Source organism: Temnothorax americanus, unplaced genomic scaffold (genome assembly GCF_048541705.1).
Source record: "Temnothorax americanus isolate GAGA-0224 unplaced genomic scaffold, ASM4854170v1 Scaffold4, whole genome shotgun sequence".
In the NCBI taxonomy this organism is placed as follows: Eukaryota; Metazoa; Arthropoda; class Insecta; order Hymenoptera; family Formicidae; genus Temnothorax; species Temnothorax americanus.
The window spans coordinates 1,609,609-1,636,650 of NW_027509547.1; the positions used below are offsets into that span (position 1 = coordinate 1,609,609).

Sequence of the window (27,042 nt, forward strand, 5' to 3'; positions counted from 1 at the left end):
CGGTCTCTCTAGCAAGAGATTATTAAAAATCTCAACAGTTATCAAAATGTTAGCTCGATGATTAAACTTTAGCTAGAATTGAAGAGTTGGCTCAAAGTTAATTAAAAATGTTCTGTTATTTTTAAAACTTTTCAAACTTGATTCGATCGTCGACCTTTGAAGCTTTAATTTATTATTTATTGATTGTAGAGTATCTTAAAGGTAGGGCACTAAGAAATCATGTCGTTTTGCGTTTAGAAAATTAAAAATGAAAGTATGTCACAAATATTATACAACTCTGAGATCGTATATTTTTAATTAACCAGAGAAACAAAATTTGTTGCAGTGACGCATTCAGATTTGCCAGAAAGAGAAGAATAAATTTTACGACAGACGGCCATGCGAATAGTGAGAAGGCAAACGATAAGGACGAGAAAAAGAGGATCAAGTGAATGCAGATGAAGAAGATCGTTATTCTGTAAATTTTTTCCCAATGTAATTTGTAAGCCGCTATTTTTTCAACGTATTATTTGACAGCTGAAGCGCGAGATAGAGCGGCAAAAAGTACGTTTAACAATGTAAGGAAAGAGTCGGGACAAAGGTTTGTCTCTTTATCGCCATGTTTTTAACATTGCATTTGATATCGTTACCATTTGAAGTAAAGTTAACAGAACGACGATCTCGTACCGCATTAATAGTCTAGTTCGACGTGAAAGCTCACAGAGGATGAAATGACGTGCGTGGGCGATTGCATGTATATGTACATATATATACGCACGCACGTGAAAATGTAAGGTTCCTACACGTTTCCGATGCATTAATCTATCAGCGAGCAATTTCTGCGTATCTTTTTGAAGCGAGAGAGGGAAAACCGAATTAAATGCGATAGATTAACTCGCAATTGGATTAGTCGTGGTAGCGAAATGTCAAAGGGAGACAGAGAGGCGGGATGATCGCGGAAACAAAAGATCAAACGCACGCGTAACCACCCGTGCGTTAGCTTTGCCCTTGGGCCCTTTTGTCGCTCATCGTTCTACGCGATCGACGCGGGTTGCTTGGACCGATTGGATCTCTTGGGTGATGCATCGGGATGGCGGAAACGATGGCACAGAATCGTACAGCGTACGACAGAACGACGGGGGAAAAGTTGAATCTCACGTCGATGACATTTCTTCCTTCCAACGTGGTCGCGGCCGCGTTCAACGCCGAGACGACTAATCCGTCCGCAGCGATGACGGGCGACCCTGCGGTCGTCACCACTATCAAACCTCACCATCGCGTTCACAACGTGACGGAGTATCTCGTCGAGCAAGACGAGCTCGATCACAGTAAGTAGCGCACGGTGTACCGCGAAGAAAGCTATAATAAAAGTGTATGATAAAGACAGCGAAGTGTGGGTGGCGTCGCCTCTTCACGGTCCGAATTTTAATTAATTATGCATTCGAAAGGTTTAAGACGTTGGATTTTCAACGAAGCCGTCTTGACGCATCTCTTGACTGTATTTCAAAGTCGGCCGACTTAAAGTCACTTGGGAAATGTCGTCTATAGCGAGGGCCGAAAAGGTTCAGGAGGATGTCTGTTTTCAGATAAACTTATCACGACAAAAATTCATTTCTACCCGGCAAAAGCTTAATCCTGAAAAATATGATGGAGACTAATAAAGAAAACGATATTTCTATTTTATGAAGTTTACTCATTTGTTTATGAGAAGTTTACGTTCTTAACTCTTCCGTTCATAAATACCTAATACTGAAAACATATTTTTGAAGGAATACGTTTCTTATTCAGTGTTGTGCCTCGAAAAGGATTCGAAATAAACCGAGACATTAGTGTGTAGTACCACCAGCGTCGTGAGATAATCGCTACAGATTTATTTATTTGTACATATCCGTTTCTGTCGATAGGTACGCCGTGCGCGATACGAATAAGCTCTGACAGGATAATCATACGAAAGGATCAGCTAGTAAAAGATTCAAGTTATTATCGTATACTTTCGTTTCAAGAATTTTATGATTATTGTATTTCAGGTATCCTTGCCAACTTTTCAGACATACAGACCGTTTTGCTTGCATGCATATCGACGTTATTACCGCTGATCATCGCCTTGGGGATCGCCTTCGGCGTCAGGTATGCTAATTTTTGCTTATTGCGAAAGAGATATACGCCATCCGCGCGGAGTGCCGGGCCGGTCGGTTATTTTTTTGACACGCACATCAGCCGCAGTTATATGTTTTTCTAATATGCGTATCAGGCACGTGTGGCGAAAGTATCGGAACGACAGGGACAGCGGGAACGGTTTACCCTGGTACAAGAACGTCTGCAACCGCGATAATGCAGTCGAGTCGCAGCATCATCATCCGCATTCCGGAAATGTTCCCGTTGAGGCTGCCACGAGGGTTCTCTCCGCACAAGACGTAAGTTAACGATATTTTAACAACCTTCCCAAGCGGGCGAGAAAAATCTTGCACGAATAGAATATTGCTACCAACGGGATCGTCGATCAGCATACTTTTGGACGAAAGTCGCGCGCGACGTAGAATTTGATAGAATTTAATCAGATATAAATTTCTCTTCATCGATAAAATTACGAAGTAATTGTATTAAGAATGTGGACCATGTTGCAATAAAAAAAAAGACTTACTTAGAACAATGATAAAACCGCACGCGAGACCTCTTTGCTAATTGGGGCAAGATTTTTCGTAAGTCGCGAGAGGAAAGACGCGAGTAGCTTGAGAGGAAATCTAGGGAGAAGTGCTTAACGGCTAGCGCGACATGAATACGTTATGAACTTTAATAGAATCGATACCAGCCCGTTTGATCCTCGTATGTGCATGCTCGATTAGCTTACATAATGCGGTAACCACGCAAATACCGTCGGCCTTGGTTTAAATCTTGATGCTGTGCCGTAATAGGATATGCGGCAAACATTTACGGAACTTGCCCCAGATTGCACAGTGGGGACGTAAGGATGTACGTACTGTACTTATACAATTGTCACGGTTGTTGCGCCGAACCGAGTCCGCGCGGCTCCCTGCCGATCGCACGTGCAAAGCAGACATTATAGCGACCGCGAGGAGCCGAAATCTATGGCTACGGACGTACCGTTATAACGCTTTGCATTTAATAGCGATGCATCGCCGCGCTGTGTTGCGCCCATTCGTCTCGCTTGACCCTTTTGGTTGGCGGATTCCTTTTGGCTAAAAACCTCCTCGTAAAATATCAACGCGCACACGCTTGTCTATATATACAATTCTCGCGTAATTGAGTCCATGCTCGAATAAAATCAGAATTCAAATTCGATCGAGATTTCGTTACATTTTACAGTACCGCATATTGAGATTGAGTTAGAATTTTAGATTAATGTTGAAATAAGAAGATATTACTTTATTTAAAGATGAACAACTTTATTTTGAAGAAAATTTAAGATTGAAATGTTATTTTTTCGCATCATTACCGAACGAGTGTAGATTGAGTTCTGATGCCTATTTAAAATTAACGTAACTCGTCTTCGTATGACTCACTATTTGCAAACTTTGAACAATATTTTTTTATTAATCAAAAACTTTAACGGTGCAGAAAGAATTAAAGTTATCAATTCTTATATACAATTAAGTTATTTATCACTTCCCTCTTCTTTGAAATATACCCTTGGAAATTTTAATTTTAGTACAGTTAAAAATATCTTCTTGTTTATATTAAAAACTCTAAACTTGATTTTTATAATCACCTTATTTTAAAATAATAGAATTCTAATTACGGGTGATTAGACTTTTTGAGTTGGAACATACAGAATATTTAGAAATTTATAGAGCTCATTAATCTACACCGGATATAATTAGATCCCGAATAAACTCTAAATTTCAGAGATTTATAATTACCTTACATTATATTTTAAAATAATAGAATTGTTATTGCGGGTAGCTGTCTTAGATTTTTTGAGCTGGAACATACAGAATATTCAGAAATTCATAGAGCTCATTAATCAACACCAGATATAATTAGATCCTGAACAAACCACGATACCGAGCAGCAAAAGTTGATTTAAATTAAAAATGTTAACGATAGCCGGAGGATTCGCGAAATTTGATCAAGTTGTTTCATAAATATCCGAGTTTCTCCAATTTCTCCAATCATATAGCTGCAGTTCCAACTTTTATTTTCGTATCCGCAACAGTCCTTCGCAGACAGAGTTATAACAGATCGCGTTCACGCATCGTGCACGTGGCCAATAAATTCGCGTTTGCTGAGCCTACGTAGAGGAATCCATTAACTTTGCCTACCAATTGACGACGCATGCGGTGCATATTGTTCGAGCTGCGTGCATGTTACACGCGCCGCAAAACGTTGCAAACGCACAACGCACGCACGTATACATATACATCACGCACACGTTATTGTTTACGTATGTGCGTATGACTCAGCCAAAAATACCGTACGTCTGCTTGGCGCGGAGGAACGATGGGATTGACCTGATTTTAATTTCGCGTATATGCGATCGCGATAACTGGCGCTGAGCTGAATTTTTTCAGCGTTTCCGCCGACGCGTGTTTATCGCAAATTGTTTTCGTTCTATCCGCGCTCGTTTCGTCGTGCCCACCGGTCGCGATCGCGTGGCGGTGCAGATGCAAATGTCGGTGCGAGCGAAGGTCAAGAAAAGTGCACTCCGCAAGTACGCTGCTAACTTTAACTCCCAATGCAGCAACATGCGCGATATAACTATATTGTATATAAATAATTTATTATATAAATATCTTATCATCGATTACATAAACGTGAAACTTGAAAACGAGTTTAGAAAAAAAGAGGGAAAGGAAGTAAAAAGGAGTAGACACCGTTTATATATATCAGCGTTTCTTTTTTCCAAACAGTCAAGTTTCAAGATATTGTTAATCTTCTTGATTACGAATATTTATCTTACTCGCCAAAAATGATTAGGTATCTTAATTATTCTTATTAACAATAATAAATTTTACCGGTACAAATAGCGCGATTACGTACAGTCGTGCACGGTCATTCAATTTTCGGTAAAGTCTGAAACGATAAGATTTCAGAAAAATTAAGTATCTCTCAAAATTTAAATGTTTCAAGTAGAAAAAGATTTCTTTCGTTGCAAAGTTAACGGCGACGCCGCCGTAGCATATGTCGAATGATGGCGAAGAAAGCTCTCTTCGCGCACTAATGAAATATATTATACGCCTTCCTTTACCACCGTGTTCGACTGCCCCCTCGACCGTGGTCCGCGGAGCAAAAGGGCATATAATGCATAAACACAGACGTCGGTGAAAGTTGCATACGATGTTTGACTTCTGCAATTAAACCGGGCCAGCTTTCCATGCGCGACGCGATTCGTTTCATTTCGAACGACGCGACGCCGACGGTTTCATTAGTACCGCGCGGTAATCCGCCTCTCTAATTTCGCCTCTCGTCGTCGCCTTCGCGTACTTTCTAATAAAATTGCGGTCAATCATTTCCAGTTTTCTGCGCGGCGGCGCGCAAAATATCTCTCTTTTGCAACTCTGTTGCAACAACGTTGAGCGCTGTAATCCAATTATAGAAATTTTTGAGAAGCATATTATTAATAGATTAAATTATAACTTTCATTACCGTCATGTATATTTTGCGAAATGAATTATTTTCAACCGACCACAAATACGTCGAACCATCTTAAACAAACACCCTCGATACTGGAGTCCGAATAAATATCCGTGGAAAAGCTGAATTCGAACGAAAACGCAAAACGCAAAACGTGGCTAACAGTTTTTGTCGCGCGGGAAAATTTATCGCGCGAATCAGGACCGAAGCGGAGCGAAGCAGCGACCGAGCAGCGCCAACTTTCATTGATCATGGCACACATGTCCCTACAGAATTATTAAATGCACTTGGGAACGACCAGAAGCGAGGCTGTACAGCGAACGAACAATTCAAAATAATTCAGGACGAACAGTCCTTCGGCGAAAGTGGAAAAGTAAATTTCGCGCGCGCGCGCCGATGTGAACACACGATATATACGCGACGAAGCAGTATGTTTGTCGAATGCCCACATCGTTTGCATTATTCTAAATTCATTTCTCTTTAAAGAAAAGAGAGGGAAAGAGAGAATATTCTACACTATTTTGGAAGCAAGCTTTCACTTGGAAATATATCCGACTTCTTCAAGTTTGCAAAATTGGTTGCAAACTCGGCGAACGTACACATATACACATATACCGATATTAATTCACATTCACACAATTATCACAGACTGACGTCAACATTTGAAGTTTCTTTTTTTAGTGTTTTATCACTATACTTTGTCAATTTTCCATCATCAATGAAGCTCATCGATTGCATTGTCAATACATGTCACAAAGTTGTACAGCATGGCATATATGGTCTTTTCTATCATGGTCTATTTCCGCGATTTTTCGATCGAAAGACGAAAAAGATGGAACGCTAATGTCTTTCAAATGTATTAGTAAAATACGAGAGAAATGAAAATGTTTCAAACAAAATATAAAATAAAAGTGAGAGTCAAGAATTGGTGTCTCGATATATAAAACAGAACGCGATTTGTAATGCACGTGAATTATATAACGTGCTTTCTCTACGAATGCGCTCGTTCTTTCACTTCTGTAACGTGCACCAGAAGCAAGTATGTCAGCAACAAGCATAAAGAAAGCTGCACTTTACATATTATATATTCGTATCTTTATATCTGATATCTCGAATTAGAGCAACAACTGTGCCTCCTCTCCCTCCCAAAAAAAGGTGATATTCGAAATCACACTTAGAAACGTCCGATTTCTTCCAGCTGCAGTTCTATCGAGCAACCAAGATTATAGTCGTAAACTCGGCAAACACGTATCGGCATTCATTCACATTTGCATATCCTAAATGTTAGATTTCGGTTCACATGCGTTTCCAGGAAAAAAAAAACTCTGTAGGAGAATCCACTTCTCACTAGTTCGAGTTGCGGAGAACGGTGGAGTTTTCACGACGGTCGGCGGGCCCCCGATGTCGCACCCGCACTATTTTCCGGTAATAGAGCAAGCGCGACGACGGCTTGTCTATGTCGGCCGCTAGTTGCCCGCGTAGTACTCGGTGGTGGGGGGTACCGCGCGCCTTCTTAAAGCCTTGCGCTTTTTTCAAAAACGGCGCGCTACCCCCGCCACGCTTGCTCTAGCCCCCCACCTAGTCCCCGCAAACGCATATGCGTTGCATGCCGCGGAACTCGCCCCCCTCCGCGCCAGCCCCCCTTTCGCCGCCCCCTCTAAATCACACTTTCCCGCCCCACCCCCTAACCGTAGAGCCGTTGGCGTTGCTCTTTCGTACCATCGCTGCACCTCTCGCCACGCATACGCATGCACACGCACACAAATACATGTGCTGCGGCACTTCGCTTCTCTGCCACGTCTCTCGCGCTCTTCGGCTACGTCGTAGAGTGCCCGCATCTCTGTACGCACATTTACGCGCACAATACTCTTGCCTCTTCCTCCGCCTCCTCGCCTTTTCTTGATCGCGAACGTATTTTTTTCGCAACGAGAACTTTTGCGGACTCGATTCAAGGAGCTTTATAGTTGCGAAGAATTTGAAGCAACTTTTCCATTTTCCTCTCTCCTTAAAAAAAAAAAAAAAAAAAAATTGGGGAACCTATTCAAAATGTTCAAGTAAAATTACATACGTATACGAGCGATCAATCGCACTGAAATATTCTTCGAAATCGCCGGCATTATTTAATAATGCACTAATGTGCATTTCAGCCTATTCACCCCGTACATCCTTTTATTTTATCTGTTTTATTCCACGACACGAACACACAGCGCCTGTTTCATATGACGAGCAAGGGAAGAGCAGCTACCAAAAAGAAAAGGCCTTTTGTTCCAATGCATTCTGAATACGGGCCTTGGATTTCAATAATCGCTATGTACTACATATGCAACGCGAACGGACGTATAGCGATAGCGACAGAGCGAGCGCCGAGAAAGTGTGTCATTGTTTACGCATAGTCGGTTTACTCTGCGACTCGCGCGCCGATACTTAGCTTCCACTCGTCGGCTGGTTTAGTTTCCGTCGCGATATTTTGAGATACGCGTTAAGCAGAGACGCGATAAAGTGTTAGATTAGACTGAAAAATGATTCATCCTAACTCAACATCGCGACGAACGTCGTATCGTCTTTTCCCTCTTCATTGAACATCGTTCTAGCTTGGAGAATCCAAATTGTTGTATTCTATATGAGTTCGAAACCTTTTATTTCCAGAGTAAAATACCTTTGTACGGTTCAATGTTCTGCGAAGCGTACACTTAACGATATAAAAAAGACACGGTCTTCCTTTTACATATTTACTATGCACGAAGTGAATCATGCAATTTTCTTTTATAACGAGTTCAATGTTTGAAGTTCGATATTTCTTGACATTTGATACTTCTTGGCATTTTTGCTACATTAACTATAATCACAGGTAACAAGGGAAAAATGAGAGGCAAACGCGATTAGTCGCGCGTGAATTAACCTTATGTAACATTTAATTAACAATTTAAAGTTATAAATCGTACGTTTCGGCTTTATTTTGAACCGTCTTCAGCTGAGAAGCACTCTTTTTCCCTATTTCTTGTTAATTTCAAAATCGAGTCTTTGGTTACTCATCCATTTATTCATACACCATTAATATTATAGTATCTATGTATTATTAATATTAAATAATATTGTTAATAATAATATAATTATTTAACTATATATACCTATATATATATCGTTTAATAGTTATTAATAATATAACGTTAATATTTTCTCCACAAGAAATTAAGTGGAAAATATATTGCCCAGTTTAACGTGACGGTGGCGGGCTTGATTCGAGTGCCACGCCTTGACATCGAAAGTGATTTCGAATGCAAAGAGGCGTTCGCACTCGAGAGCGATCAAACTCATTCTTAGACGCGATTAAGTGCCGCCGCACATGGCCATTTATTTTTATCCAAAGCAGACACCACGAAATTTCTTAGCCGCGGCACCGAGTCCGGCGCATTGCGATAACCCGAACGACTTGAAAAAAAAAAGAGAAGAAAAGTAATGTACGTGCTACATACTTTCCCCGTGAGTCACACTATTTATCCATACCGGACTTCAATGGCCGATCGCATCTTGCAATCGCGAGGACGAAACTCCGTTTTGAGCGCGCGCTATATATGCATATTAAATTGTCGTTTCTGCCGAGCGTGCATATTGTATATACAGCATAAATACATATGCGCGCGGGCACTTAGCGTGAGAGAAAGCGATCCGCGCTTCGAAAAATCGCTCGCTCGCTTCGCGAAGACTTCGCGAAGACCATATAGCTCGCTCCGAAACCGGTGAAAACTAGCCCCCTCTCACCCCCCTTCCTTCTGGCTCCACTGCCAACGCCGGTCGTCCTCCCGGTCGCTCGCCGTGCGATTGCAGCGTCCGGTGCTAAAATAAAAATCGGAATAGGAGCGAGGGGGGAATGCCGCGCCGATCGAGCGCGAGGAGGTAAGTTAGGTCACTGGGCGCGTTAATGCGCCGGCTAACCTTATACTTTCGCATTGCTAGATTCAATTCATGCCAAGGCTGACCGGGTGCGTTGCCCTCGATTGCCCCTATGCCGCTGCCGCCGCCGCCGCCGCCGCCGCCGCCAACGTCGTCGTCGTTGCCGCTGATCTCCCCCTCGCTCTTCGGCAACCGGCCGGCCGGTCGGCCGCGCGGCGTTCGCCGCCGCTAGACGCTCTCGCTCTATGCACCCGAAGCGTGGCCGATACGACACTGCACATGCGTCATTCCCCCGCAAAAAATAGAACGGACCGCGTGGCTAGCGGCTATTTAAGGGATGTTTAGAAAGTTAAAAAGAACGCGAGTGACAGTGGTTTTCTAAGACTCCGCTCCTTGCCGCGGACAGCTTTATCGAGGCCGCCGGCGACGCTCTATTTGCTTATATACGAATCGTAAAACCGACGTCGGAGAATATTTTCCCTGTACTCTTCTCAGATACGCGGAATGTTATTTTTATATGCGATTTTAGGGGGAATTGACAGGGGATTAACGTGCGAAATTGGGAATTCCACGTTGATGTTTGCAATCGTCAAAAGCTTCTTTTCCTAATCCTCTCGAGATCTCTGTTCTGGATTCGTTTTATTATTACAAGGCTCCCTGCGAGCACTCAGGCGAATGCGTTTGCTGCATTCTTCCGTGGACAGACAATGACCTGTTCGTGATTTATATAATTCGAATATAAATAGCATGCGGAAAAATGCACTTGTCCCAAAATCTCATTTATCTCATAGAACATTTTTTTGAATACACGACGAACTTCAAAGCGTTGTGTAATTAAAAAATTGGGTATATATAATATCCGAGATTAGAATTAAAAGTATACGAAAAATTAACTAACAATAAGGTGAACTAAAGTTGAGGAAACGAGCGGTTTATGAAATATAAATATCGCAATTCTAGATACGGACGATACGGACACCAGTCGCTCATCGCCCATCAATGACGAGTGCATGAGCCGCTTCGCGGTCGAGCATTATACGGAATTCAATCGATTTCTCGGTCGTATTGCACGACAATTCTTCGATATATCGTCGCGTATCGTGTATCATTTTCTCAATAGAGCTTGCCACAGCCATTCATTGCGTTACGTATTGATCCCGGCTACTCTTCAATGCATTCAATATGTAACGTGCGTCAAGTTTGAAATAAATCTCCGATCAATTAATAGCCGCGCGTGGATTTCTCCCGGCGTCAGATTTCTCTCATACTTATTTCCGTCTCTTATGTTATGTTCATTTTCCATAAATGTTTATTATCAGGAGGGTAACGTGTATCTCACATTAAAAATAGAATTTAATAAAGTTAAAGCATTTGCGCACATATATTGTCCTGATTAATCGATAATCGGATTGGATAAAATATTCTTTAAACAATGTATAAATATCTAAATTCCTAGTACATTCCTAGTATTTATTTTAATCAGTTTGACCATTTTTAAATAAATATTGAAATTCAGAATCAAACCCTCAATATTCGAATTAATGCGAATAAGATCACATTTAAATGTGTATCGCATTACATTCTTACTAAAATATAAGTTGCAAAATTAAAATACGATCAGTTTTTATATAAAATTAAATTAAATGGCATTTATATTCACTGTAAAATTCGTAGTATCAAATTATACTCAATTTGAGTCATTTTTAACCATTCCTACAGGTCGCTACTGTTCCAATTCAGTATATCGTTAACTTAACTAAAATAATGTTAATTTCACTAAACCAATGGAGTTAAAATAATACTGTTTCGTGTTAAAATAAATTTCGACACACATGGTAGCTAAAAATAACAAAATGTTATTTAACTCATTGGTTTAAATTCATCCTTTGATATTTAACAGTGTTCTCTCGAAGAATAACGTATATATATGTTAAGTTTAAAGCCTAATGCGACGTATCAACGCGTGGAAAACAAAACGATGGAAGATCTTTTTATCAGCAAAGAGCTTCATCCGGGCAAACAATTCTTTACCGACATACTTCTGATAGCTATAGACAAATACGTGCCACCTGTCCGCTTTTCCTTATTAATCTTTTTTAAGTGATCAATCTCATATATCCGACTCGAATCGTTCTTCACTATCATCATCGTCGCCGTCGTCGTCATCATCATCTCGCTGGTCGACTCACGATTAGAATGTTACGTATCTTGCGCGCGAGATCCACTCGGCTCGCGCGATTCCCCGGGCCTCTTTATCCGCGCCGATCGCGCCCGTACGGCGCGCGGCGCGGCGGTTCGGCGGTTCGGCGGTTCGGCCGTACATTTGTCCATCGGTGCGCCTCGCTTTAACCACCCGTTTATTCGGCCGCACGTCCATGCACCCGTCTTTCGGACCATGCATGCGCGCGGCGCGGGCCCGCTCGGTCCGTCGGACCGGACCCGCTCTCGCCGCGTTGTATCGTGTCCGCGGGGTGGCTGACCTAACCGAAGGGGTCGTTGCACCCGTGCGCCTGGGTCCGCTTTCACCCCACCACCGTCTTCCTCTCTTTCTCTATACTTCTTCTGATCAGCTTCGCGTGCGCGCGAGCGCAGCCAGACCTATCCTCCCGTCAACGTCTTGCTTCCACCATCGCACTGTGTGTGACGGCGGCTCTTCCTCCTTTCTCCTTCTCTTCTCTTCTTTCGTCCTCGTTTTCTTATTATTATTCTCTTTCTTCCATTTCCCCTCGCTTCCCCCTCCCTCTCTCCCTCCTCCCGCCCGCATCCTGGTCTTCTTCGCTCTTATCCTACGTATTGTCCATTTCGCTCAAACCCCGGCTGTGTAGCCGGGTCCAAAAGAAATTATAGTTATTTGCCACCGACCCTTTCGGATAGTCGATTATTTCGCGGCAGTCGCCCATCCCATCACCCTTCCCCTCTCTCGCTCTCCCCCCTCCTATTCTCCATCTTCACCTGGATATCCACTCTTTCCTCCATCTTTGATTGTGATTAAATTATTTCAACTAATGTTGAAAAGAGAAGCATTAACTATTAAAATAATCAAGAGTGCTACAAATAGATATTGATTATTTATTATATTATTTCACAATGGTCCAACGGGATAATTGTTTATTAGAAATATTTAATTCTTTGAAGAACAAAAAATTATTTATTGCCCTTCCCCACTATTCTCTTCTCCTTTCATCTTCTTCTTCTGCTTCTTTCTTTTACTACTTCTCCTTCCCCTGCCTCTTATCACTGATTACGGAATTTCTTCATCGCGGAACAATTAACTCTATTATTTATGGCATTGCGTTTCAATTTTATTTTTTAAAATAGAACGTTTTTTTTATAATATTGCTAAAAAATACTATCAAAGATGTTAGTATTAATAATAATAGAAGGTCTAAATAAATCTCATATGAAAATAATCTCATAAAATAAATTTCATATGAAAAGTTTAAATTTCATTATATTGTAATATTACATTTTTCAATATCTCGTAAGCAATATTAAAAATTAAATTAGTTTTTATAATCGATAATACAAATGACAAAATAAAAAAACATTGAAAAGTCGAGCTTTAGGAGGTAAGATACGGTTCAAACCTAATAAACGTGCACCTATATGTACGTAACGTTATAATATTGAAAGTCATCGTTATTAATACGAACGCAACAATCAGATTTTTCTGAGAGCTACATGCTAAGAATAATCAAAACGCTACATCACAATGCAAATTTAGGTTTTTAGCACGGAACAACGAAGCGCAGTTATCGAATGACGTCGGTGTAAAGTGATAAGGCTCGTTGTTTGCTATATTCGCGAGGCGTACCAGACTATGATAGAGATTAGCTTATCTCGACTACGAACCACAAGGAGGTCTCTGTTCATTTGCCAGCACTATGTCAATATTATTTCGCTGACCGCCGTCACAGCCCGAACTCCGAAACTACTTTTATTCGCTCTCTTCTCTCCCTCTCTCTCTCACTCACTCACTCACTCACTCACTCACTCACATATATTTTTGATAAAAAGAGATCAGAAATGTTAAGATTAGTTTTTCAAAGATGACTGTGTTAATATATAAGAAAAAAAGGGGGAATAATAATTCACTTTGGGGAAACGTTTTCTAATTTTCTAGAGCGATACATCTTTAGATAATTAGTTTTAGTCGACAGATCGATTATTATTAAAGCACAGTTAAAAATTTGAATTAATATACTGAAATCTTACGACAATGTTATTTTTGGGGGATAAAATTTTATCTTATATATAAATGTGCAAGCAGAATTCATAAATTTTTGCCTCTCACTACGAGACGCAATCAAATATTTAGTTCGATTCTCGCCAATGTCAAAATTCCCAAGTCCGCGCATATTTGCTTGCGCATTAAATTGAAAGATGAAACTCAAAGCCGTGGTATGTACCGTTCGCTGAAGTTGCCACTACTTTTTATCCCCTTCTCTCTCTCTCTCTCTCTCTCTCTCTCTCTCTCTCTCTATCTCTCTCTCGCTTTTATTATAAAGGTCAAATAAATTCGAGTAGCCATTTCGTATCTTCTATGGCTGTCTTTTCTGAAACTGCCGTCGGCCATAAATGTTGCATGAGCATCCAAAGTGATTGACATTAATATTTAAGCGGCACCAGGGAAATGAAACGCGAAAATTTGATAAACGCTAATACCGACTTTAATAATTTCGTTTCGTTCAACGTTTTCTCCTATTCGCAATAATTCTTATTATTCTTTTCTAATAAATAAAGAACGCGTTATAAAAAAACTACGGTACAAAGAATCGAAATTTAAATACGCACATGTAAGCTATTTCAAATAACATTTATTTATCTCAGAGGAGGATAGAAAAACTTTTTTCACATTTATTTTGCATTTGCATCATAAATATTCTCACAACTTTACGGTCTTAGCTTTTGTCATGTAGTGCTGTCAATGTAAAAGATCAATCCACCATTTGCAACTTTTTGTGTTAAATTTGGAATTGTAAGAATAAAATAAGATATGCAATTCTTTCTTTAAATTTAAAGATAAAATAGCTTGCTTTTAATGTAAATAATAATTATTTAATGTGAACAATAATGCAGACAGCACACGGAAATAATGTGAGATGTGCAGATTACGTTGGAGAAGCTTAAAAATCCTTCAAGGTAATTTTTTTATTTTTCGGTGCATCAAGCATTCAACAATCAATTATCAACGACACATTAGAGCCTGACCTCGGCGACGAAATATCGCGCATCACCATTGGCTAGCCTTTCACATTTAACTTCTACTAATCACAAATGCAAATGTAATTTTATATGAATTTTTCAGTGTTCTAAAGGAAGAGAGCTCAATTATATAATATTGCATTAACAGTTAACTAGTTATGACTATTTTCTGTTCTATGAAAGGAAATTGAAGGCAAATTTGCAAATATATACTGTAAAATTATGTGATACTTTTCGACGCATCTTATTATTTATTTGTGTCTATATCATATTGTTTAAATGAGTTTAATTTTATATTGATATGCTTCTCCTTTTTTATTTCTCTTTCCCTTTAATTTAATACTGCACTTTAATGAACTTACATCATGTTTTTAGACGATTTGATTAGACGACGGCAATTTATTCTACGAATTTAATCAGCTGCTTTAGACTGCTTTAGATGACGAAATAATTCAAGGCCGCTTTTATCCAGTTCGTGGCTATCTATTCGTATAGCCGAGGTGTGGTATAGAAAGACTAGACATTTTGACCGTCTGGGACCTCTAACGGTATCGTCAAAAAATGCGTCACGAATTGAATATCCACGCTACTTTTGGGTACCTCAACTAACGCACGTTCCGTTCGCTATACTCTTCCGCTCAATCCACTTATTCTCTTCTCCTCTCGCCGTCGTTTCTTTTATTAAACAAGAAAATTCTGAAACCAGATGATAATTGCAACTTACAGAATTATAAGAATGTAGTATTATATTGCTTGCACATATTTTTTGTCATATTGTTGTGAACCTGACATATTTCTCGCAAACGATATGATTTTAATATATCACGTATTTACAAGAACTCTTGCCTATCACTAATGTGCGGTACTTGGATTAATTTTAAACAATCAAACTTTTTCAAAATTAATTACGCTAATTGATCTCATCTAAACAAATTTAGCTTTTGTCAAAAATCAGTAAGTATATTTTCGTAAACTAATCACGAATTAAGTTAGCATTATTTTGAAACCAATGATAGTCGTTTAATGCAGTTTAATGCTTAAATTTTTTCAGTATGATATAATAACCGGTTAAAATATATCCGATGTATTATACGCTGATTATTCATCAATGTATTCAATAAATACAATTAAGCAACTCTCTAGCGCAGTCATTGCGAAATTATAATGGTCTACGCTGTAATGTATTCTGTCATTGTATATAGAACGTTCGCCTATAAATGTCCTCCATCCGTCGTGACCGTCTGCAACCTCTAACGGTGTTAGCAAAAAAAACCAGACGCAAAGTGCGGCGAATGTCCTTGAGTGCTTAGTGCTTGGATGTCCGCTAGAAGCGACGGTATTGACTACGACTCAATGCGAACTCGTATTATAGTCTATGTATGTATGCAACGATCCCGCACAAGTATACGCGCGGATTTACATCTACAGCATGGTCGTGATATGTGCCAATTTTCTGTAACTTGTTGGCTATATTTTGGAACGATTGGTCTCCATTACAAAGGCGCGCACGCGGATCGGAAATTCAATTAATTCCACGGTTATTTAATTGAACAAATTAACGTTGATTAACTTATTTATCGAATATGTTGTCTATATATAATATCTCTCTCGGCCCTGTTCGATATTAATGAAGTGTTACGGTTGTGTTCTCAAAATTGCGTCAACATTTTTATAACGCTTCTTATTTTTGTAGATATTGCCCGCCTCAATTATTTGTTAATTGGCGACGTAATTTTTTTCTAAAGACAAAAAAGGCAAAAACTATTGATTGAACTAGTATTGTCTTCACGATTCTATTTAGTATTCGGCTGACCGATTCATGGCAAAGGTGAAAGGCCACGTGTATGACCAACGTAACAGCCGGCCAAAACTCATCTATGTTCTCTTTTCTGCGACACGTGATGCCGCTGGGTTTCAAATATATGTAAATAAAAACGATAGATGTATCAATCTTTAGAAATCAAATGAGTTTTTCGAAAACTTGTTAAAACTTTTCAATTGCCATATATGTTACAGCAGTAGTTTAAGAAGAAGATTGGGGTCAATCGAGAGCGTGGGAAAATAGGTTTCCTAGTTTTCTTGATAAAATTTCTCGAGTTTAAAATTGCTCGTACTTAGAAATATAGCGATTCTGCATCGAACTTTTCGCAAGAAGAAAAATCCGTTGTTTAACGGTCGGGAAGCGCTTTGAATAAAAGTTTCACACGGCCTAAGTGTCGAGGGCACAATCTGGGACAGGTGGCTGCGTAATCTATGAACGTGTATTAAAGTGTAGCGTTTTCATCGAACCGATTTTAGAGGACAAGTACGCGAGCGCGCGCGTTCGCTCGCCGACGATAATAACTCGCGCGTGTATTCTACGCTCCGTGTTTCGGCGCGTATTTTCGACTGCCACTCAGCCGAAGTACCGAGGCCTGGGCCACGCAATGATACCTGCTCGCTTTGGCTAACGTGACGACCGGTGTGTGTAGCGATCTAACAGAAAAGGAACGGAGAGACGCAGCGCAAGAGCAATGCCCCTTGGGTCAGGTTCAGTACCCTTTGGCACAAGGCACTCGGAGAACGACGTAACCGGCATGCATCTGCGCGCGTATAGGTGAACGCCGTGTACACGCGAACACCTACTTGCATGCGAGATGGCCTTTTCGCGACGCGATAGATAAAAAACTGAACGAGAGACGCGTTGCCTTCTTCTTTTCCTCCTCCCTTCTTCCCTCCCCCCCGTCCTCTTCTCAAGCGCGTTTCGTAAATTGGGACAGCCTCGCGCGCGTTATCGACTGTAACTAAATCTCCCGTATCCTGCGCGAAGCTTCGGGTATTTCCAAAAAATCACCGCCGTCCTGCGAGCGTTTACGCCGCCGAGATTTTCGAATTGTTTTACGACGCCGCAGATTTTTCTATTTTAAGTATAAACGTAACGTCGTGATTTATTTTCATATAGAAAGAAAAAAAAAGAAAAATTAACGTAGAGTATCTCTTTAAATTTCTGATTTAATTTTTCTTAAACTGACGCTTTGTATTTTAATAATCGACGAAGGGAAAAAATGTTCTCTCTTAAACTTTTCTCGCACGTTTTTACGCTCTCGTCGAGATTTCACTCCGCCGCGCGGCAGTGACGAATGAAACGGATTTCTGGATTCCTGTTCTGGATTTCCTCGCGCGTGCCTCATCGCGCGAATTTGTTTCTATGCATTTTCAGTTGGTGAATGGCCTAGACGTACCCCGATACATGTGCGAGACCGAGGTGATGGAGGACGTAAACGTTGCCCCGGCGGCGGCGGCCGTGATGGAGTACACCACCACTTCCGGCAATCATACCAGCAAGAACGCGAACGGGAACATCATCACCCTCACGCTCAAGAACAATCATCTTATCGTGGAAACGGAGGAACGTGCGGTACGTACGGCTTGCGGGAAATTTCCGGCGTTGCGACGAAAACGCGTCGCTTGTATAAATCCCTTTCCTTTCTCCCTACATTTATCGCCTAAATGAGACGACGCCTAAGTGAGTCGGCGGAGTCGCGCGGTAACCGGGTCAGAGACTGGGCTCGTTTTCGGGCCGGGGAGTAGATTCGTAATTATCGAACTTGGCCGACCCTGGTAAGGTCGGAGGTTGTGCCGGGCAATTTCGCCCCCACCTATCCGTCCTACTTACGAGCCTCGTCTCATTCGCGGCGAGGCTCGTTCGCGTCGAAGATTCTCGAAATCGTCCGTCGAGCCGCTCGCCGCCTCTGCCGACACCTACGTTTCCTCTTCCTCTCTGACCGCGGCACATCCTCCTTCCCCTCCTTCTCCCTCTTTCTCTTCCTCCTTCTATCGTTTGTCTGACGGTCTCGCACGCTTCCTCATTTTCCACCCCGATCTCTCTAAATGCTCTCTACTCGCGCTCTGATTCAATCCGTTCTTCTCGCACCTATATAAAGTGCCCCAAACTTTCGAACAAGGAAAAGGCGTGGAGCCGATTCGGGTCCGTAACTCGGGCCTGCATTAAAAAAGGGGAAAAAAATAATGGAATGAGTAGATACGCACGAATTCCCGTGGGAGAATTGGAAGGTTTGCCCAGAATAATGAATTTACTCGAGTATCATCCTGATTTTAGGAAAGAAATTTGCGTTACACTTTACTTTTAATTTTTTTTTTTTTAACCATTATTTTGTCACTACTGCATAAATTATTCGACATTAAGTATAACTAGTGCTTACTGCACGTATTACTTTTGTGTATATAAATATTTAATTTCGAGGTTGTAGCAGAATTTCGTTTTAACTTGATTGTTGCTCAAAAAAATATTTAAAACGTACTTGTTGAAACAAATATAATACACTAGATCAATCCTTTGTTTCAAAAAAGAAAACTGTAGACTATACTTTACGTATAGTTCGAATACTTTATATTAATATTTTTAACAGAGGAAAAAGCAGTATAATTATAATTCGTAATTTATGAATATATTTTATTATATTCAGGTAACGATGGAAGATAACAAACCCACGTCAATATACAAGGACAGCGGGTGTTCATTTGTGGTGGAGGTGCAGTCAGATTATGACAAGGAAGAGACGAAGGGTAACAAAGGGTCGTCCGATGATGTGACTACTGGTGTCACCGATCAACAGGCTCTGGTGCACAGGGAGGAAATACCGGACGACAGATCTTCAGGTGATTATTCTCGTGATGGCGTAACACGTCGTTTTTGTGATTTATCTTCTATTTTGTCGTTTCTTATGCAGCTTTCGAAAATACGCGACTGTTCGGGAGCACCAACACCGGTCTGTCACAGTCAGATCTATCGATATCCAGCCAAGGTTCGGCTAATCCAAGCTATCGCTACGGCAATCAAGTCGAATACGATTCCGGCCACCTTGGTTACCCCATGTACGGTGGTAGTTACGAGTCCGATGTGCCGTCGAGGAAACTGGAGGGACGATCGAAATGGGTGGAGTTCGACAAATCGCCGGATATAGACAAGATACTGTTAGACGACTCCAAAAATTTTACTAGTGAAGAAGAGGAAGAGGAGAACAAAAGTGTAAGTAAAGAGAGTAGTTAATTTATTTGAATCCTTTCCCGTGTGCAATTATCGTTTCGTTTCATTTTGATAGAAAATAAAAGAAGAGTAGAGCCCCGCAACACTGTATCGACTCTAGCTTAAGCTAATAAAATTTATTCCTTCAACCATGGATTATTCATTAATGTATTTTTTTATGTTAAAATAAGATTAATTAAGATTTAAAAAGTGTTTTGTTACCAATTTATATTTTACAATTTACAATTTACATTTTGTTACCAATTTACATTTTACATTTTACAATTTGCATTTTACATTTTACATTTTCAATTTGACAATTTACAATTTACATTTTTGGAGATTTAATTCGCTAAATCATTTAAATTATTAATGTTGAAAAATTTCTTTGATATTGATATTAATCTATACTTGAAATCTCACACTATACATATGTAGATCGATCAGAAAAGATCCTTATAGCACGGAAGATGTTCGTTTCCTTTCAGCCGCAGTTCTTCGAAAAATCAAAAGATATGTCGTCTCTGCAAGATGTTGTGAACGCGGTGGTACGGGAGGACTCGTTGGATATCGACAGTTTTCCAGATGCCGTGCGATCGAATCCGAATCTCCAAGTGAACGGCACGACGCCGAACAAGCTCGAGATTATGGAGCAGAAAGCTCTAAACAACGACTTCGCCAGCAAGGCGGAGAACAACAAGCCAGTGATAACCGGCGTGCTGCTGAAGGACGACGTTCAGGAGGACGCGTTCCAGGAACAGCAGCGTAAACTGGGTAACGGCACGCTTACGCCGGAGCACAAGGGGGACAGGACGGCGGCACGCAAGCCGGAAGGCAGTGTCTTCGTGCCGAGTCACAAACGAGCGGGCAGCATCCCGCCGCGACTGATCGAGGAGACGCTCGAGATGGATCGTAAGAAATCGCTCGACATCTACAATAAGTACAGTCAAATCAAAACGAGTACCAGGGGCATGCTGCCGAGCTTGAGTCCGAAATTCGAGCTGCTGCAGAACGAGGTGAGTCCGATCGAGGAGAAAGAGAGTTAATGTGCGCGCCAATCAAGGAAGGATCTCCCATCCCCCGCCGTCCCGCTCCCCTCGTCGTCGCCGTCGGTTTCTCGACTGTGTGTCGTCGGGACGCAACATCCTCGGGATAAATTGCAACGAAAGATACTAGTCAGGGATTATAAAAAAAAAAAAAAAAAAAAAAAAAATGCAGCGAACACACGGTTAATGGTGTACTAATGGTGTAGGAATTATGTTATTCTCTAATATATGTAGCGAATATTATATAACGGAATCGGCATCGTAATGGTCGGTTACTACTATCTATTTCAGCAGATGGCAACGATCTCGTAGATTTGAGTCGAATAGACGAGTACCTTCGCGAGTACCTACGCAAATTTTATGCGACGAGGAGGATTTTACGTAAGAAATTAGCGTGTAATATGTATAAGCAATTTAATCAAAGAAGGAGAGATGCGGTCGCCGTGAAAACACTCCACACATAATGGCGATTAAAATTTTTTTCTTTCGTGCACATAACGAAAAGTGTAACACATGGATCGGCAGTTACGTTTTTTTAATTTTTAATTCAGAAAATCGCTTATTTCATATGTAACTTAAAATATGAAAGGAATATGTCTTTTATATGGACCGTGCTATTTAGTTCAAGCTGATTGGAGAACTTTTCACGGCCGAAACAAACGAGCGATAATGATTAATGTTAAGCGTAACGTACGTCGATCAGGAGCTAATCAAAAAAGCATTGCAAGTAAGAACCCTTTTTCATCGTAATTTCACGTAGACGTAACAGTTCATCACTCGACTTGTGATAGTGTCGTAGTCATATATTTCGTGAAATTAACATTAATGATATTAGGAAATATACATATGCGATATACTCAATCTTTCTCTAAGTTCTATTTCTTCATCAAGAGTGCATAGTCACATTTTAAATTTCTTTCACGAAATATTAACATTTTTCACTTTTTGATGGTAAAATTAATTACTCGTAAATCAAAATTTTAATTACTTTTTAAATAATTTTTAGATATTTAAAATTCGTAATTTTAAAGAGAAAAGTTTTAATAATAGATAAGTCGGTTCCTTTTAAAATTCGTGTAGTTTCAATACCGTAAAAGCGTTAATAAATTAAATAAAATTCGTTTCCTAGATACGCGCGCGCGCGTGGTTAAAATTCGTACATGCCTGGAGTCTCGGTTCGTAGCTGCTACGAGTTCATTAACATTTTCGATCCAGGATAAGCCACTCGAGAATCGCTACTTATAACGATATTATGCATTGTAGTAATCGTAAGTTCCTTAGAGCGTGAGACATTACATTTCTAAACATCGGTATTTAGTAAACAAGTCGGTGTATACATATACACATCGAATGTATATACATATAACGAGGCTCATGCGTAATATAAAAAGCATAATACACGTTTAGGTAGGGAACACGTGTACATTTAAGCGCGCGCACGATGTTAAAGATTTTTTATTAGCTTCATAGGCGTTTCGGGATGTCGAAATCGACGCTTAGAAACCTAACACGTGAATTATAGTGCCAAAATAGTTTAAGAAAGCGAATCGAATCGACCTACGAGTCGACGAGCGTCGTTTATCTGTGTATAACTATACGTTGAGAGGGTAACATTACGTTATTGACATTTCAGATTTTATATGATTACGTTGAATGTTATAAAACGTTATCGAATGTTGACGATGCTTTGCGATGCTTTGCCGTGAGTTTTCACGATGTGAAATTGAATTGTTCTTAACCTGTATATACCCGGAGAATATCCCCTCTTTCGTATCAGATATCCTCTTGACTTTCGCAAATACTGTTCCTATACTACCGCCGTTATACTTACACACTCTGCTCCATGAGAAAATCAAAACGATCTACTTCGATGTACGGATCACCCGGGTTTCGCGCTAAGCGCGAGCAACATGGAATTTCTCAACAGATCGGTATAAATGGGTCGAGACGCTGGAAATTTTTCTTATCCATAATTAAATGTTTAATCATCCTTTTGACAGAACTCTGTCGATTGAGATCATGTTCGAAGCGCTTAGCTGACATTACAGAAACGCGGCGCGGCCATACGTTTTGATGACCCCTCCAGCCTATAATTACGCGAGGAACGTATCTCGGTATTTAAACAAAACGTGGCTCTTAGCGCGCATTATCTTCAGTTTCCTGCGAGTTGGAGATATTGGATACTGATTATTGCTGTTTCTCATCCACGTATAGGCGTGGTCGGAAATGCGATCTAGAGCAAAGTCTTCGAACGTGATCATTATTGCATGCTGGAGAGGAAGCTTTTATTTTCCCTAAATATATTTAAAAGTCTCTATTGCGATCTCTAAGATAATTGCCGATAGAGCATGTTTTAGAGGATTATCGTAGATCTAGAACTCGAAAACGTATTACAACTGCGAAAGTAGAAGTCGTCCGAATGCATAATGCAAAATCGAGGAGGAACGAGGAGCAGGAAATGTTACGGTAGTGATCGATTTATAATTGCGCGTTATATTTTATCTCTCCACAAGATTATTATCTTATCTTATTACCGTTAAACATGCGTCGCCGTGCTCTTTAAAAATATGGAGCTTTCACACGATCAGAATGGTACGATCGTACGATTGTTTGTTTATACAAATTTTAAAGAAAACACATGTTATCTTAGTGCAATATGTAATTTTGACTTCCATAAATCAAAAATTATATATTTTATATGCCATTTTTGTTTTACGTTTATATATTACTTATGTAATATAAATACATGAGGAGTTGTTTTCTTCATTAATCGCTAAATATGTGATCGCGTTGCGTACTTGTTAAATATTATCTTGTTAAATAGAGTTTAACCTTTTGTTAGAGTTTATGCAGGATGATTTATGCAATCACGATGTATTGCAATTCTTGTTAATTGCAAACGAATCAATTGTAAAGGAAACATATAGTTATAACATTTGAAATAATATATAATTGCAAATTATATATTTATATTTTTAAAAGCAACTATGTGCTTTCTCTATACTAGTTAATTAATTTTATTATTTGATAGAAATATTAAGGTGAGATAATTAAAATATGAATACTTTACGAGGTATTATTAAAATAAAGTATAAATATTTCGTAAACTATTAATTCTTAATAATTTTATCTCAATACTTTTTTATACGCAAAATGTTTATCAGATTCGATTTATGTAAAAAACATTCCATTAAAAACAATAATTGCATTTTTCTGATGCATCCTTAAGCTTATAAAAGATATATAAAGATAGACCTTATTATACTATTCAATTTTTTCCTTTGTCAGTTTTTCCTATCTTTAACGAATTAAGAACTACAACTCGTTCCAGTTATATGACTCATCCTGCAAATCGCAGATATTTTTAGATAGGTTAATATAGAGATTTAATAGAAGCTTCATTAGTGCTTAACGATGATATTGTTATATTAATTTTATGAAATATGCAAAAAATATTTTGCGAAATATACGCACAATTTTTTCTGCAGAGAAGGATAATATGATGTCTGGTTTGTTCGTGTGAAAGTACAGGACGACACTCGATTGTAGAAATCTACAAGCTATTCGAGGTTGCGTTGAAGGTGGTAAAATAATGACACGAACTGCGGTCTTTCTTATGTAATTAATAAATGCAATTTGGACCCGCTATAAGACATGCGTCCGTCCTTCTATGTCGTGTATTCGCGAATGATTACAGAAATTAACTCTTTCATGCGCAAATCAATCGGACATTACAGTTCACGAAATGCACTCATGTTAACAATTTTCTTCAGAAATTCAATTTTAAGCTGAACATTTTTGGACTGAAAATTCCACACGATTTTTTTTACGAGGCACAAAATTTTTGGGGAATTATTTCCATTGTCGTAATATTTTCTATTTGATTAATTATTAAAAGAGTCGATATTGCGCATGAGAGGGTTAATGCGAAGATTTTAACGTAATGCATAAGAGAGAAATTGATAAGGATATTGATGAGGGAGCGTTAAATACGCTTCAACGTCCGAGACTGTTTTAATATTTTATAAGGTGTAAGCTACGTCAGAAACTGCAATTTCCTACTAAACATCTCTTTCTTTCAACACAAAAAAGTAATACTATAGTTATTGCGCTCATTACATGTAATGCGAAGACAACACATGCGGAGGATTTTTCTTACTGACATTTATTTCTAACAATCGCTAAGCTATCTCATTGTACATGTCAACTTATTTTGCAAAAATAAACTATTGGGCACAAAGAAAGCGTTTGGTTGTTATCACAATTGCGGAGTTCTTCGGCTTGTATCGCATATGGTTTATAATTAAAGTTAGTGCGTAAATCTGATAAATTTTATTTAGTTCCCTTAATTTTACAGGTATATATAATCAGATATATTACGTTTTAATGTATGAGAAGTTTGATCTAATGACATGCCGAGCCATCAAATTTTGCACGAAAACGAACAAACTTTTCCTATTAATAAAATTCAACATTCTTCTCTGCATCTTTTAAAATTAATCCTTAATATATTGTTATTTAAAAAATCGCGATACTTTTATTGGGACCATAATCGAACACGTAGATAAATCAAGAGAGAGCTCTCTCTCTCTCTCTCTCTCTCTCTCTCATACTTGGCATGTTATTACGCCAAACTTTTCATTTCAAAGTTTCCACAAAATGTGAAACTGTACATGCGCTTTATAATATTTGTATTAAACAATGCATACTCTGTTTATATCAAATTGTTATATAAAATTATTAAAAGATATGCGTGAACACTCCTATCTATTTCACGAACCAAAATGCGAGAAATAAAAATGTTGTTCCTTCTACACCGAGGATTTATTCATTTTTCATTGAAATATCAGCTCCCACAGCGTAACGGAACAAAGTCGAGCAACGAAACAATTTTTTAAATACCGTAGTGAAGTCACTCAGCGGAGAACTACTTTATCATCTCAACCCGATCAGGGGGTCGAATCGCCGCGGATCTTTCCCCCCATTCGTTTTATAATTACGTACGTCCGTGGAATAAATTTACTCGTCAGACACGAGTCAGATACGTCTCAGTCCGATGCCTGCGTAATATAAACCATTTAATTAAGCATTCGCTTAATTAACGAGGCCGTATCTGACACGTCGTTAACGCAGGAAGGTAAGATATTTCATTAGAGCTATGCGTACTACATTTTCGCGTGGAGAAATTTTGCGTAGGCACGCTTCGGTCTATCCGCATAAGATTTATTAGCCAAAAAAGTAATGAAAAAAAAGTAATGAAAAAAAAGTAATACAATTCGCAAAGGTTGTTTCGCGGTAAACCAAAGGATAAGTAGCCGACGCCACTTAGGCGCGTTGAATCGACGGGTCATCCACGTGCAGATTAATTGTCGGATAAAGTATTGTTTATTACTGCAGACGCACACACTTTCGAACGATGTATCGCGGGAGAGAAACGTGTGGGAGGAGTCTCCACTGATATAATTGCCGTCAAGGCTGCATCGTGTATTTTTTTATTTAGCAATCGATGATACAAGCGCGCTTATACAACCGCTTTTTTTATAGCCTTGTAAAAAAAATCAATGATATCTTGTTATTTAATGCCTGACGATTGCGAGTCTAAATATAAAATATATACGATCAGCGGGGACCCTAATTAAATAGCCAAACCTGAGCGAGAGAAATAATTTGTTTTGCTAGTACTCTTTTTGTCTTTGTTGCTAATATATGACGTACTTTGATAAGATTACCGATGGTTGCTCGTAAATTGCGCCGGAGTTTCTCCCTCCATACATATAATAACTTTCAATAATTAATTAAATAATCGTTGCTTTTAATGATTTTATATGATACGGCGGTAAAAACGAGCGCTGACGATTTTATACGCTCTCTGCAGTAATTATTAATTTTATCATCGGAAAATCATCGTATTGTACCATTTGTTGCCCGTAGTTCCTCGTTAGTGTTCTCGCTCCTACATTTAAATCATTCTGAAACAGAACTTTCAAAAAGCTCATTTTTCCCGAACATATACGGCAATGATTCACGCATTTTAATACGCGGAACTGATTACTTTTCACAATCCTATTTAGCTGTCTGCCAAATCTCTGGACAGTGATTTAACTGCATCGATACAGGAAAAAAGAGAGAGAGGGAAAGAGAGGGAGGGGGAAAGAAGGTGAGACGAAAGGAAAGAGAAACGGGAGCAGAAAGAGAAGGTACAAAGGGGCAAGCGGAAGGTGGACGGATGGTGAACGGCTAGATGGACGGATAGATCAGAGCGAGAACAAGGGAGAATAGTCGAGTGGAATGACTGGAAATCAG

The 27,042-nt window shown here is 39.5% G+C and overlaps 1 protein-coding gene and 1 long non-coding RNA gene across 7 annotated transcripts in view; one reads left to right on the top strand and one right to left on the bottom strand.

The window, feature by feature from the left end:
- The window catches only part of LOC143902428 (uncharacterized), a 28,924-nt gene extending 3,371 nt beyond the window's left edge, over positions 1-25,553 (top strand). Inside the window, exons 2-9 of one of the 6 annotated variants that reach the window (XM_077415318.1) lie at positions 326-1,307; positions 1,884-1,955; positions 2,028-2,106; positions 2,231-2,393; positions 17,867-18,064; positions 19,134-19,326; positions 19,398-19,696; positions 20,164-25,553. In XM_077415318.1, the coding sequence (XP_077271444.1) occupies positions 1,070-1,307; positions 1,884-1,955; positions 2,028-2,106; positions 2,231-2,393; positions 17,867-18,064; positions 19,134-19,326; positions 19,398-19,696; positions 20,164-20,739 (1,818 nt within the window). In that variant the 5' untranslated portion in view covers positions 326-1,069 and the 3' untranslated portion in view covers positions 20,740-25,553. Of the gene's footprint in view, positions 1-325; positions 1,308-1,883; positions 2,107-2,230; positions 2,394-17,866; positions 18,065-19,133; positions 19,327-19,397; positions 19,697-20,163 lie in introns of all 6 variants that reach the window. The other 5 variants (XM_077415316.1, XM_077415321.1, XM_077415319.1 and 2 more) reach the window with 5 other exon arrangements.
- LOC143902436 (uncharacterized) overlaps positions 1-27,042 on the bottom strand; it is a 68,860-nt gene that overhangs the window by 1,832 nt on the left and 39,986 nt on the right. The gene's annotated exons all lie outside the window — the stretch shown is intronic.